The sequence below is a fragment of the Cornus florida genome, unplaced genomic scaffold, assembly GCF_030987335.1.
Source record: "Cornus florida cultivar Cherokee Brave unplaced genomic scaffold, ASM3098733v1 CherokeeBrave_3.0.0_Hap2_Chr03, whole genome shotgun sequence".
NCBI classification, from domain to species: domain Eukaryota; kingdom Viridiplantae; phylum Streptophyta; class Magnoliopsida; order Cornales; family Cornaceae; genus Cornus; species Cornus florida.
This window is the reverse complement of record NW_026775573.1, coordinates 48,788,401-48,803,870: the sequence shown is the minus strand read 5'-3', so window position 1 is coordinate 48,803,870 and position 15,470 is coordinate 48,788,401. Positions and strand designations below refer to the sequence as shown.

The following is a 15,470-nucleotide window of genomic DNA, read 5'->3' as shown; positions in this document are numbered from 1 at the left end:
ATATACGTGTATATATATATATGTATGTATGTATCTGTATATACGTGTGTATATATATATATATATATAGATGTGTGTTGGTGTTGCAAGAGGAAGAGAACCCAGAGAGAGGAGAGAAGGAAAGAAATAGATTAGGAAGGTTAGAAAGGTTATTTTAATATTTAAATTGGTCCATTTAAAAGGAAAAAAATATCAATTTATTATCCTTGAGTATCTTTGATAATTGTATCAAAGGTATCTTTGTTTTAAAAGTAGCTAAATTTCATATGTGACAAACCTCAAAAAGAATATTGCTGTACTTTACCTAGTTTATTTTTTCTTCTTACTGTAACTACAATAGCAAAAGTAAGTAAAAACCTATTTTTTCCTTTTTATTTTTGGTTCCTAAAACAAATGCAACAGTGTGCAACTCAAAACAAGCTGGTTGGGGCCAATTTGTATGCATTCTGACCATAGGGAACTGGTTTCGCTCCTCGGAACCAGTTGCATTGTATAATTTGGGTTTTATTGATGGGCTTCCATCCAAAATCCAAAGCGAATCGGTTCTGAGCAGATTCGCGCTTTGATTTTTAACCTTAAATGCCTTAACTTTTTTAATTTAAAACCGGCTGGGTCAAATTTGTGCCTAAACTGACCGCATTGAAATCTTCTTTCCAATGATATCCATCTTATTTCTAAATTACAATCATGCTACTAAGTAACAAACATTGTTTTATATTTTATTGACTTTGACAATAAAAAACTTGAATAAAATTGATTGTCAAATAGATCCTTAATTAACCAACATGTTTAGATTAATAAGAATTGGAATGATGTTGTGTTCATTTTTCATTATTATGTTAATCTTTTGTTTTTTTTTTTTTGATTTGGCAACAAAAATATGAAATAAAAATAGTTGCAAACATAGCCTTAATTCAGCAGTATATTTGGATAAAAAAAACTTGAATGCTATTGTACTCATTTTTCATTAATGTTTTCTTATTTTTGACACAAACCATGCTTCCATAAATGCTTTGTACTATCCTAAAAATATAACATTCCCATTCTCATGAAGAGAGGGATTTAGTGTATGGATTGTTTTTCTTGCAAAATAAAATAAAATAAAAGAAATAAAAATAAAAAATCAATTGCTATGTCTAGCATTTATAATGTGCGCGCTTTTGCCTTTGTTGCCCTCTTGATAATTGGACAAATCTTGAAGTCATTTAGCCTTTGTTGTGGCCTATTGGTAATTTAGATCCATTTGAGGGCCTTTTAAGTGACTCTTTGTTGAAAGCGCAAAAGACAAATAGCGAGAATTGGCACGAAGCTAAAATTGACAGGAGCTCATCATTTTAGACTTTACCGCCATCAGGACAGCATAACACATCCAATTCAGTTGGATTTATGCATATATATATATATATGTACGTATATAGATATATATGACGAAATTATTGAATGCGTAAGCTTAAGAAGTCGAATCAAAACCTGAAGTAGAAGGAAAAAGCTTCCGACACTTTTATTAGAGAGGAGAAGAGCGACGTGGAGGATATAAATTGAGTGAGATGGAGGAGGGACCTAGTGAGAGAATGGTAGGTTCCGATCCAAACCCTAGCACGAGAGACTCCAACGCTCCTCCTTCCGATGGCTCTTGTCCAATCTGTTTGGGGCCTTTGGGCGCCTTCAGCATTCCTTCCCGAACTCAGTGTGGCCACTGGTACTGCGGTGAGTTCTCAGTACCAAAATTCCCGATCCTCTGTTTCCTTTCTTCCATTTTCTCGGCAACCAAACAAGCATGAGGATTGTCTAATTTGTCTTGCATTTCATTTGTTTCCTGAAGTTTTAAAAAGGATTTACATATTTTTGTTGCTTGTTTCTTGCATGAGGTTTCGTTTGGTTAATGAGAAACTATAGGAAAAAGGGGAGAAATTTGAATGTGAGATATTTCATTTTGGACCTGAGATGGTGAATTACTTGCTTGTTTTTATAATTTTGGTTAATGATGTGTGGCAACTGGCACGCTCGATTATCTTTTCCGGAATTTCTGGTTTCTGACTGTTGAGCTTTATTAAGATTCTTGCAAATAACCCTTCTTATTTGAAAGATTGTTGAACAATAATTCCCTGTTTACCGAGTTAATCTATTATATTTTGGTAGGAAAAAGTATGTTCGACTTTTTTCCTTTCTAAATCCCCATTTATCAATCTTTTACACAGTATCCCTTGTATAAAATTTACCTTTTATCCTCACTTTTTAAAGAGTTAATCTAGAATATTTGAATGGTCTTCTAGACAAAAGGTATGCCTTGCGAATGAGTACTCAATTGGAGAATAACCAATATTTCGGCTCCCCTAGAAAATATTGGATTCTGGAGAACTTGGGGTTCCTTTGTAGGTTTGGAGCTAGTAGTAATACATGTGAAGCAGGAGGGTTCAAGCTTGCAAGTGGAAGAGTAAGGATGAGTATTTTGATTGGATAGAAAAATGTTTGTATTGATATTAAATTTTAATGTCGTCCAGCAGACTGTTATCATGAATCGGTATCCCACTATCCCAATTATTGAGGAAACAACTCAATTCTATATAATGTAGTTGACATTTGTCACTTGAAATAACATTTGTGTTGCTCCTTCCTGCGTAGTTTTTGGGTGTGTATGTGTGGTGGGGGAGGGGTTTAGTTCCTTCGGGAACTAGAAACGACTCAATTCTATGTAATGATTGAACGATTCACCACAAGCACAAGTAAATGCTTTCGCTAATTCTAGTATCATGAATCGAAAGAATCAAGAGATGGGCCAAAATTCTCTACATCTCTATGAAACTTGTGTTTGACAAGACTTTTTCTGGACATGTGAATTGCACCTAGATTGACCTGTAGTAACATCGACTAAAATACAAAAACAGATATTATTTTATACTTCATAAATTATGAAGAAAATCTTATTCCATAGTCAGCTTGACATGCCCACTTACACTAACTTAATTTAGGTGTCGTCGATTAAAATGTTGGCAATAAGATGGTTCAAAGTTCTCTATTTCTCTGAGGCCTGTGTCCCTTTTGATCTCTTATTTTCATGTTTAACGAGATTAAACTTTTTTTGGGTGAGTTATCTGGAATGACCTGTAGCAGTACCAAGGAAGCAAAAATGATTTATTTATTTATTTATTAAGAACTAAGTAAATAAATTTCAATGTTACAGTCAGTCTGACTTGGGGAATGTCTGAAATTTCATCTTCACAGTAGGGATGTTGTTGGTTTCCTGTTCTGCGCCAGTGCTCTGGATCCCACAACTCTAGCATCTGGGAGAAGACACTTTTCTACTAAAACATGTTCTTTCAACAGATAGTTCGAAGTAAAAAACTAGTTTACTTTTAGGAAAATATATCGTGTTTAAATTACTACTCTTCTTCTTTGCCATCAAATTGGAATTTTTGCTTTAAAGTTATTTGTCGTGAAGTTGGTGTTTTTCCTTGTACAGCTGGTTGCATTTTGCGGTGGTGGAATGATGGTTCAAAGCCTTGCAAGTGCCCCTTATGCTCTCGACCCATTAGTAAGTTGACAACAGTGACATCGATGCACCACCAGCAGGAAGAGGGGGTTACTAAGGCTTTGGAAAATATTAGGAAATATAACCGCCTTTTCGGCCCAAAGGTAATGCAATATAGCTGGTTGGAGGCACATATGGTCTCATCCACGTGGGTTGACATGCCTCTTCTTTTGTGAATTATATATATATACACACACACCTCAACTTCTTGACTTATTATTTATTCATCCATTTTTATTCCTCTCTCTCTCTGACATTCATGGCTTCTAGGCCTGGTGATTCCATTCCAGATGTTCTTTTTACGGTAATAAGCTGATTTATAGGTGCTGTATAGTTAATTGGAACTTTCTGGCATTTGATGTTTTTAATTACTGCAAATGTATTTGCTTGATTTTAGAACTTGATGAGTCAAAGTGCCTGCATACTGTATAGTGGTGTAGTTTTCTCACTTCTTGAACCTTTCCATGTTTGTAATATAATTATATATATAGATCTATGTAGTTTGGTGAGGTTTTTAATTTGGAGAGCATTCCTTTCTTGCAACTTTTGCATATGTTCTTTGAAAATGTGGCTGTTCACATATTTGGAACTGCCATTTTAGCATTCTCTGTAGATAGAAAAAAAAAGAACTGGCCATAGAAACAAAATACGGTTCATCTTGATATATTTTACGAGGAAAGTAGAAGCAAAATTGAACAGCAAACCTTAGTGCTGTTGTGATATTTGCAAAAGCTAGAACGTACCTTGATAGTTAAGATATAACTACTTACGAGTCATCAACACTTGGTTCATGATTTGGGCAATCCCAGGCAATTAGTATGATGAGTTGACATATAAACTGCACTTCTCTAGGATTGTTAAGTATATTATTGACTGCCATGGCAACAGCAGGACGTTAGTGGCTCTTGCCTTGCTATTTTGGGAAACTGTGGCTGACATGTATATTTGGAAACAACTTATCCATTTTTAGCTTGGCAACAATAAGTGTTGTCTACGCAGCTAGCACAATCTCTATCTAGGATAGCGTATATGCTCTTAAAACTTTGAGCCAGAGAGATGATCAACAAGAAGGAGAAACATCGTGTTTGTGGAAACATGAATTTGGAGACCTGAATTTGAACAGCATGGTTGAGTACTTGCGGATTATCCTATTAGAAGAGTACGTAAAACTAAAGAGATTCAAAAGTTCTTAGATTTGCTAAATCTCATCTATGATATGGATAATTGATATCTAACATTGTTCATAGTGGTTGTGGGATGGTTGAAATAGCATTCACCAGGAAAAAAAGAGAGAAAATCACTTAAAATGTTTTGGACATTTGCAAAGAAGACAACTAGGTGCACTAGTTAAGGAGAGTGACATGGTCTACATTGAGGATAATGCCAAGAAAGGGGAAGGTCAAAATATATGATTACATGTCGTTTGATTGAGGGAGGGCAGGCCTTGGCACAACGGTAAGGTTCCTCTATTGCGACCTAGAGGTGCAGATTAAAAATGGAAAACAACACCTCCGCATGCAGAGGTAAGGTTCGCATACGCCTAACACTCCGCAGACTTCGCAATGGCCTCATGCACTAGATTGCCTTTTTTTATTTTTTGATTGAGCCTATTACCTTAGAGTAGAATGAGAATATAGGATTCTTATAGGCGACCACAAGTGGTTGGGAAAAAGGCTTTGTGTTTTGTTGTTATTGTCATATAGGATTCTTGTAGCCGACCCCAAGTAGTGGGGAAAAGGCTTTGTGCTTTGTTGTTATTGTTGATGATGATATGTAACATTGGAAAATTGGTGGTCATGAAGATGGAATCTTTGGACACCATGGTGGTGTATGGTGGTGGGGGCACAACTTGTTGTAGGTGGTACTAGATTAACATTTTCATTGGTCATGTCAACCAGATATAGAGTTGGTGGGCAGTGGACAAGGATGATTGTGGTGGTAGTTGCAATGGTGGTAGCAGTGGTTTACATTTGGTGCCGGCACAAGAGTGGTGGAGGTGCCCCGTTTCTCTGCTCAACAAACCCCTTGTAGACACACACATTTGGTTTTGATTAGTGTTTGTGGATCATCATGCAATAACACTTCTCCCCTTGATCCACCAACAATCCAACACATACATATGTACGTTAAATTTCAATTCTAGTTGAAGTGTACCTCAAAGGCTCAAATACAAGAAATGTATTTAATGATCCCAAATCCATTAAATTTCTTAAGTTCACTTTGTTCATTGAGCAGAACCTTTTCCAAGTACACGAGTTGTAAGGAACCAATTTTAAATAGCTGCCAACCTGAGTGCTGTCTGGGGCAATGAAAAATTGCCTTGTTGAGTTCACATACAATCTCAACTAGCTATTGTGAGGAAACCCAAGTCACAGTTTTTCTGGAATACTTCTAGCACACTTGAAGTTTCCACACTTTTTTGTTTTTGTTCTTGTTTTTTGATTTTTTTTTTTTTAAAAAAAAAATTCTTGCATGCTTGAACATTTTCAGATATCCATGTTGCTAAACTAGTTGTATGGCTTCCCAATGATCCCCTTAGACTTCTTGTTACATACATATCAACTGGAAAGTTCAATTGTACTACATTAAAAAAACTTACTTTTTTTTTTTTTTTTTTTTTTTCTGCAAGTACATATGAAAAAAATTCTCATTTTAGTAGTACAATTGCAATTGAAAAACACTTATCTTAGCAATACTATTGCACTCTCTTCAAGACATGTTTGCTTGAAAAGTGGTATCTTTTCAAGTAATTTTTTATTTTTTATTTTAATTAATATTATTGCTAAAGAGTCTTGGAAATACTATCTAATATTTTTGTGGTTTTTTTATTTTTATTTTTTATTCACCATGAACTTCACAAACCCCATCCACCAAAATTAGAAGAAGGAAAGAAAAATAGCAGCTAAGCAGTATCCCCATTCTTCTACGTAGGGTTTAAATCTTTGTATCCAACAGTTAATTGTATAACAAAAAATTAGTTCTACATTTGGCCCATTAAGTGGAGAAGGTTTTTGTTCTTCAAGATCAGCATCTCACTGAGGTTATGGCATCCACGAGTCCCTTTCTTTTCCTCTTTTTGTTTTTCTCTACCACAAAGCCTCTTGAACCTCTATTCCTGTGGATTTTGTGAATATTCCTTTTCATTTTTTTAATCACATTTGGGCTTTTTCTGTCCAGTGGGACTTCATTATTAGGCTGTAGTGATCTGTTTGTGTGCATAGTGTACATTTCATTTTTATTTGCTAAATTCCTTCATTACAAAAAGGAAAAAGGGAATTTGCAGTCATTGTCACCTCTCACTTTTGGGGCAAAGATGTAAAGTCGAGCAGATATTGATGTTTGAAGTCTTTGAACACATAAATTGCACTCATCTAGAATTTGATGAAATATTATTGACATTTAAGGTAACTGCAAGTTCATCACCAACACTTGCCATGGTATTTTAAAACTCTTTTTCTGACGTGTATATGCGGTGATGATATATGCATTTTTAGCTTGGCAGTCAATAAGGACGTAATTGAGGCAACTAGAATAATATCTATCTAGGATAGCTTCTGTGCTCTTAAGGCTCTCAGCCAAACGATCAACAAACAGTAGAACAATCACAATTGTGAGGCCTAACTTCAAGGACATGGCTAATCCAATCAGAAAAGTAAAAACTGTAGTCATACATTTGGCTTTGATTTGTGTTAGTGGAGATACACACTTTCCCTTTATACACCCGCCCATAATACCTTCTTTTTAACTAAAATTAATTTTTGGTATGGATAAAATTTTATTTCTTGCTGAAATAATGACTTTAAAGACAAGACATGTGTATTTAATGGCCCCAGATCCTGTTGAAAAACTCCCAGTTTCACCCCTTCATCGACCAAATGAACCTTTTGTAGATGCATGATAAAATTGAAGGATCAACTTAGTGCATGTAAACTTTAACGCAGTTTGGGAAAAAAATGGAAATTAACTTGTTGAGTTTGCACACAATCTCAGGCTCTCAGCTAGCTAGTATGAGGAAAATTAAGCCGCAGTGTTTTTGAGAAATTTCCAGGGCTGGTGAAGTCTACTCACCATTTTTTACCATTGTACATGTTGCTGAACCCCAATCAAGATTACTTTGTTGCCAAACTGGTTGTGTGGCATCTAAATGATTCCTTTAGACTTCTTACATATAGAATCAACTGGGGCATTTTGATTATACTACATGAAAATAGGAAATCTTTGTTTTGTTAAATAATACATGTTTGCTATATTATGTGAAAAAGGCATCCTCATTTCTTGTTAGTAATTTAATTATAAGAATGGTTTGATTATTGGAAATTAGCATATTTGTTTTAGTAATATTTTTGCTGCGATGGTAAGTTGAGCAAGTCCTTTATCTTTGAAGTTCAGATTACTACCGCCTGCTCAGATTATTGCATCCCCAAACCTTTTCTATATCTCTTCTTTTCTTTTACTTCCATATAAAATTTTGATCCTCTGTTCCAAAGGATTTTGTGGATATCCCTTTTCATTTCATGTTTGGGCCTTTGTTCTTTTAAGGAGGAACTATATGCTTGATTGTTAGACCAAAAGCATCTGCTTGGTGTATCTTGTGCATTTCATTTTTCTATTTAATATAATCATATTATTAAATTCTATTTTTTTTTTTTTTTAAAAAAATTTTTGGGGTAAAGTTGAGCAGATGTATATATATTGTTGTTTACCCTCAACCTCCCTTTTGGAGAGGCGTACCACTCAAGCCAAATCTTTTGGTGGTGAAATTTGAGGTCTTTGAGCCTTTTTTTATTATTAATTTCATTTCCCTTCTTTTTAATGAGAATATGAGATTTTATTAAGACAACCAGACAGGTACATGTTTGAGTAACAGATCAACATTAAATGAAGGGTCTTCTACTAAACTGAAATTCTGAATTACTGATAGAGTGTTTCTCACTAAAACACGTGTAGCCTGGACCAATTCACCGGAGATCTAAACCTAGATCTGAACTGAGGTCTCCAGAAGTCAGTATCGAAAACATATGGTTAATAATCGAGGTGGTATTTATTTTCTGGTCTTGAATTCATCATCCAGCATATATTTCATATTACCTGATTTGTACCCAAATATGATGCCATCTTGATTCACATTCTGAACTTGTTTGGCTTTCGTCATTTCTCCATTTAAGTTGTTAGCCTTGCCCAGACACCTGCTTTGCCTTGCAATGTAAAACTGCCATTATCAACATTCTACTTCCTACATGTCTCCTGTTATTCCTAACCAGAATTTTCTCATATTTTTCAGTTAGTGTTCCTCTGAGCTTGCTTAGATTCATTGCCAAAATTCTTAGTATCTTCTGGAATGAATAGATTCATTGTCAAAGTTGCATGCTTCTAGTAAAGTGGTGAGGTTCTTAGTTACTTACCAGAAAGCAAAAAAAAAAATGTGGTGAGCTTCTTAGTAGTTGAGAATGGTTGGTTCAAAGGGCTCATGGATAATCTTAAGAAGTTGAATGTGTTGTCTGTTCAGTCAATATTCCATTGGTGATGATTATTCCAAGGACAAAGGACGATAATTGTCATTTCATTTGAGATATTAGTACTATATCATCATAGCGTAGTAACTAGTAAATTTACTTGATATAAACATTGATGAAACTACCTACTTATCATTATCTGAATTGTTTAAATATTCATGAATTCATGTGAAGTCTGATTAGAATATTAATTTTCAATGTTCTGTATCATATTTAATATAATCTTTTCACAAAAAGATATGTTTCCAGTGTATGGATTGAGTGTTATTTAGTTGGCGAACACATGCTTTTAGATCTACAGTGTTAGGTGCATGACCATTTTGTTTATTTCATATACATGGCTAAACCTGTCTTGAGTATTTCATTATTTTTGAGAGGCAATCATGTGTTAAGCAAGTATGAAGGTGTTCTTACTAAGCATTTAGATTTTTATTCCTTTCTTTTCTGCAGAAGGGACTTGTGTTACCACTGATCATCAAGAGAATATTTCATCACCTTCACAAATTATGCTTTGTTGCAGTAAGTTTATCCAACAGTTATACAAATTGAATGTTATGTGTAAATATTTTTTTTCATTACTTCTGTAGTTATGTATTTTTGCATCGAAATGTTTCCTAGACATGCGAAATAGACTAGTAATTTTCCTTTTTCATAAATGAAGTAAGTTATATCTTGTTGTAGTACCTGTTTATGATAAAAGAATACATCTTTTGTCAAAAAGAATACTTAAGTAGCATGTTTTGCTGTACAAGCTGTTCATGCAGTTACTCTGTAAATATCAGCTTAGAGTTTAAATCATAGAATGGGAGTTGTCATAATGGAGCTAAGATTTTATTTAGTTTTTCTAGAAGCTTTCTGGTGGTGCCAATTAGCAATTAGGTTTGAAATTAAGGTGAATGCAGTGTGTGCCAGCAATTACTGCTTGCAATTATGAAAACTTCATAGAGTAAGCATCGATAACTTGATGCCTAGCAAGTAAAACTCAATAACTTTACTAAGATTTCTTCTGAACATTCGCTTCTTGTCTGTTTTTTACTTCAAGCAAATTTTGATTACCATTTTACTTCTTTGCAGATATCGCTGGCTGCCCTCTACAGTTTCTGCTCCTTTGACTTCCCTAAAATAGGTATTTTGCTTCAATTTTAATTTTTGGTAGCACTCAAACTATTAGAAGTACAGTTTCCTATGCACATGAGTTTAAAATAAAAGATCAAGATAGACTTATCAAAAATAAATAAATAAAGGGTTAATTTCATTGACACCCCTGAGGTTTGTACAAATCTCACATGGAGACACCTTTCGAAAATTACTCTCTTTGTGACCCCAAATGACTTTTTCGTCACTTTTACCATTAAAAATGCGCGAAATGATAATTTTACCCGCATATTTTTAGTCAATTTTAATTCAAATATCTGTAAACTTGAAGGACAAATTTGCCCTCATCAGGTATATATATGTATGTATATATATATATATATATACATATTTATTAGCATATTTAATATAAAGTTTCTTAACATATATATTTAAATAAAAATGTATATATAATTTATTTAATTTTTGAATATATTTAATATTTAATTAATTTTTTATTTAATGTTAACATTATTATTTATGTAAATATATAATTTTGGGCTTTAATTTGTAGCATTTCTCAATAAGATATAATATATATTTATATATATATATTTAGTGAGAGAAGAAAGAGAGGAGGGGGGTAGAAATGTCATTTTATACATAAAATAACCTATTAGTAAGTCAACACAAAATCAAATGGGTAATAATGTCATTTTACATACAAAAAGTACTCTGACACTACTAAAAAGTGACGTTCGGGCATGAGCTAAAAAGGGTCAAGTCATTGTAATGCGAGTGATAGAAATTTTCGAAACATGTCTCCTTGTGAGATTTGTCCAAACCTCAGGGTCAGGTGGTGTCAATGAAATTAACCCATAAATAAAAGATTAAGATGCAAAATGAATGGGTCGCATTCCACCTCATGAGCATCTATCTATTAGTCTATCTGGTTAAAGATCTATCTCAGTGGTAATTTGTTTGTGTTTTTAGACGATGGGAGAGAGCAAGACTCAAATCCCTCGGTCCTAGACATTCTGCTCAATGTGTGATATCTTCATTTCTAAACTGATGGCTGCTGTTCTACAGGGGATTTGAGTGCCGCTGTAGACTTCTTCGACTACTGTGCTACCGCTTTGGTAGTCATCCTATATTTGATTGGTCTTTGTCGCATTCGTCGTCTCCAAGATGGGGTAAGGTTGGCTGCCATCCATTATTGAATTACTGCTACTGCTGTCCTCAGTCTAAACCTTGAAACTCAGATTCTTGATGCTGATGTTTTCTTGGTGGTGTTGAGTGTGCCTGCTGATGTGTATAACTGAATGTGCATATGAACAAAATATTGGAGCTGTTCTATCCTTTTTGTTTTGTTTCTCAAGGGAAAAAGACCCGAAAAGGTGGGGTGTGATAAAAAGGAAATATTTTAGGTACTAGAGTAGTAGTAAAAATTTCTTAGTTGCAATTCCTGAAATGGTGATACCATTATGACCACAAATGTCTATATGTTATGCTGAAACAGAAGACCAAGAAAATGCCATGTAACTTCTGTAGAGTGTAGAGTAATTCCTTGGCCCGGAACTTTTCATGTTGTTTCGTTTTGCTTTGCCTCTTAGGTTTATGTATTCAATCCTCATTTTCTCAAATTAGCTATTATTTGTTGCACATTCTCTTGCTATGGGATGAAAATGGTCTTCTTCCGAAAGGAATATTTAGTTGCTAATAAGTGATTCATTGTTTCTAGGGTTTCGTTATCCACCTCACTGCACCACGGATGAGAATGCGTGATTCACACCTGATATACTAGAAGCTTGCCATACAATTTGAACCGATTTGAGTTTGTATGGCAATCGTGTTCTTTGACTGGGTAAAGAAAACTATTTACTTCGATTTAATCTGCAAGAAAGCTAGACAAACTTGTTGGATTTAAATTTAAGCCAGAATGGGCCGGGTCTCCGGTTAGAGTCTCACCTGAGAGGGCCGAGTTTAAATGATGCACGCTTTTTGTGGGTGATTGCCTTGATCCAGAGTTTGCAAGCTATTGAGAGTCCAAAAATAACCAGCGGGTGAAGTATATATATATATATATATATATATAGATATTCCAAATGATATTTTTAAATTTTATGGAAATCCCAAAAAATGATGTGAAACAAGAAGAGAGAAAAAGAAAATGAATAGGGATTGGTTTGGTTAACAAACTTCAAAGTAGCCAAATTATTTGCAACCTTCTCATAAACAAATAAATAATACTTATCCGGTAATCCCGAACGCTTTTAGGCTTGGACCTTTAGCTCATGGATTAGGCCCTTCTCCAATAAGCCCACGAGATAGCTTAGGCCAGATCTGAGGGTCTGTTTTGTAATTGTCTTTTTGTTTATTTTATTTTGTGAAAATCAGGTAAAACGTACAAAAATATGTTTAGTTAACTATTTTTGAAAATTGTTTTCCAAAAAAAAAAAGACATTGCTTTTTAAAAGACAATAAATTAGTATTTTTGACATTTTTTAGAACTGTTTATAAAAAAAATTGAACCAAAAATGTCCTTTATGTTGGACTCAATTGGAGGATTTTACTTTAAATATTAGTGCTATATATATATATATATGATATTTACGGTTCTAAAGAACCTGAACCCCAATAATTAAAGAAATGTCATGCCTACTATATTATAAGGGAGAAAAATATTAATGTGAAAAACTTTATATATGTATAAATATATAATATGTATTTAACCAATTTTTTTTTTTCCCCTAGTGCCTCCACTAAGGCTCGAACTCCTGGCCTCTCTTTGAGAAGTAGGAGCTTGGTACAGTAAGGACAATATTGGTATATTTAACCAATTTATATACTGTATGTGTGGGTGGTCTATATATATATCTATATATATATATATATTTAACTCAAGTTGGTTCCATCAAACATTCAAACGCAGTTGTAAATTGGAAAGTTACTCTTAGGCAAATGAAAATAGCAAGAAAAGAAAGAGATTAGAAATTTTTTATATTCTGTGCTTTCGTGCTTCAGCAGCTTTGGCTCTCAGATCAAACGGATGTGGAGACTCCATGATAGTCATTATTAAATTTCCTTCAATATTTTATGTATGATTAATTTTAATTTTAATTTTTTTATTTTTTGGAATTCAAATTTTAAAAAATGGCTTACTAAAACAAACTCTGAATAAAGTGTTACCAATTGATTTTGAACCATGAAATAGCGCAAATTCAGATCATTTTGAAAGTCATTATTAAGATTCATATAATCATACGGATTGTGCTTCTTAAAATGAAATGTAGCGTTTTCTATCAACAAATTCTAACTCTTAAAATGAATGTTAGCATTTTCTATCAACAAATTGTAACTCGGGGGCCACATAAGAAGGGAAGGAAAAAAAATAAAAAAAATAAAAAAAAAAAAAAAAAAAAAAGATGTAAAATCCCACCTAATCTTACTTTTTATAAATCTGTCCTATAAATATTTAGGCACTTTTAAACACTAATTCTCATTATAAGAAAATTTGGGAGGTGAAAAGTTATCTTTGTTTAGAAAGATAACAATAAACAAATACAGCGGAATAACTCTTCTCCCTATATGCAAGCAAGTATAATGTATCTCTACTTTTATATGTGCTGAAAATAATAGAAAAATAATCAATCACACCAAGCCACAAAAACACAAGCAATTTTTTACGTGGAAAACTTCCCCAGTGTGAGGAAGAAAAATCACGGGACCTAGTCCAATTGAAATCTCTACTATCAACCAAATAATGGGTACACAAAGTTTTCTCTAATCACAATTAGATGCTACAATACATCTTATCAAGATATCACCAATCTTGGCAAAAAACAAAGAGAATTGGAGAGAAAAATACCAAAAACCCGATTACTGTTCATGGGCATGAATCATTATTCCCGAGCTCAAAATCCAATCTCCACTGTTCAGATTTTAACTCATTAAGTCGTGAACCTCTCCTCCAAATTTCAGTTCGATTGGACCACGGACGAAGCGGGGATCGGAGGTTTGATGAAACTTGGGCAGTATATGGAAAAACTGTGTTTTTCCTCTTTCTTTTGTAAAAAACTACGGCTGATCTCCCTATCTTTTTATTCACCCTAAAGAGCTGGGCTTTGGGCTTTAATAAAATCCACTTGGGCTTTCCCCCCCCCCCCCCCCCCCCCCCCCATATAGAAGGAAATAAACCCAACAAATCTCCCCCTTTCCACTATGTGGAGGCAATCGCCATCCCGGCGATCGAACAACAAACTTCAAGCTTCTTTCTTGGTAGGGTCTTTGTCAACATATCAGAACCATTATCATCAGTATGAACCTTCTCAAGTTCAAGTAACTTATTGTTCAACGCATCTCTGATCCAATAGTATCGTACATCAATGTGCTTAGATCTTGCATGGAAACTGGAATTCTTAGCAAGATGAATAGCACTCTGGCTATCACAAAATAACACATACCTCTGTTGCTTGAAACCAAGTTCTCTCAAGAACTTCTTTGCCCATAGCAACTCTTTAGTCGTTTCCGTTGCTGCAATAAACTTTGCCTCTGTTGTAGAAAGAGCAATACACTTTTGAAGTCTCGATTGCCAACCTACAGCCCCACCTGCAAAAGTGATCAAATAACTCGAAGTAGACTTACGAGTATCCACATCCCCTGCCATATCTGCATCTATATAACCAACTAACAATGGTTGTCCGTTTCCCAAACCAAGTCTCAAACGGGAAGTGCCTCAAAGATACCTCATGATCTACTTCACTGCATTCCAATGCTCTTTTCCCTGATTTGACAAGAATCGGCCAACTACACCAACTGCGTGGGCTATATCTGGTCTTGTGCAAATCATTGCATACATCAAACTTTCTATTGCTGAGGCGTAAGGAACTCTTTCCATGTCTTCCCTTTCCTTATCTGTAGAAGGACATTGCTTTGTACTCAGTCTGAAGTGGGTAGCAAGAATAGAGCTAACCACTTTAGTGTTGTCCATATTAAACCTCTGAAGCACTTTTTCAATGTACTCCTCCTGTGACAAATATAACTTCTTGGCACTCCTGTCACGACTGATTCTTATGCTAAGAATTTTCTTTGCTGGCCCCAAATCCTTCATAGTAAATGACTTACTCAATTGCTTCTTCAACTAGTCAATCCTTGAAGCATTCTTGCCAACAATCAATATGTTATCCACATAAAGCAGTAGAATAATAAAATCATCATCAGAGAATTTTTTTTTAACAAATACACAGTGATCAAAAGTTGTCTTCTTGTAGCCTTGCTCCTCCATAACAGACTCAAACTTCTTATACCACTGTCTTGGTACTTGTTTCAAACCATATAGGTTTTTCTTCAGCTTG

General features: G+C 34.4%; 1 protein-coding gene across 2 annotated transcripts; it reads left to right on the top strand.

Annotated features, from left to right (window-relative positions):
* Positions 1 to 1,375: 1,375 nt before the first annotated feature.
* LOC132300458 (uncharacterized) lies at positions 1,376 to 12,234 on the top strand. 2 transcript variants are annotated; one of them, XM_059797527.1, is made up of 6 exons: positions 1,376 to 1,707; positions 3,461 to 3,633; positions 9,493 to 9,561; positions 10,117 to 10,168; positions 11,206 to 11,309; positions 11,858 to 12,234. In XM_059797527.1, the coding sequence occupies exons 1-6, from the start codon at positions 1,548 to 1,550 to the stop codon at positions 11,918 to 11,920; spliced, it is 621 nt and encodes a 206-aa protein (XP_059653510.1). In that variant the 5' UTR covers positions 1,376 to 1,547; the 3' UTR covers positions 11,921 to 12,234. The 2 variants fall into 2 exon arrangements, with proteins under 2 accessions (XP_059653510.1, XP_059653511.1); XM_059797528.1 differs by lacking the exon at positions 11,858 to 12,234 and having other exon boundaries at positions 11,110 to 11,245.
* The last annotated feature ends 3,236 nt before the right edge of the window (positions 12,235 to 15,470 follow it).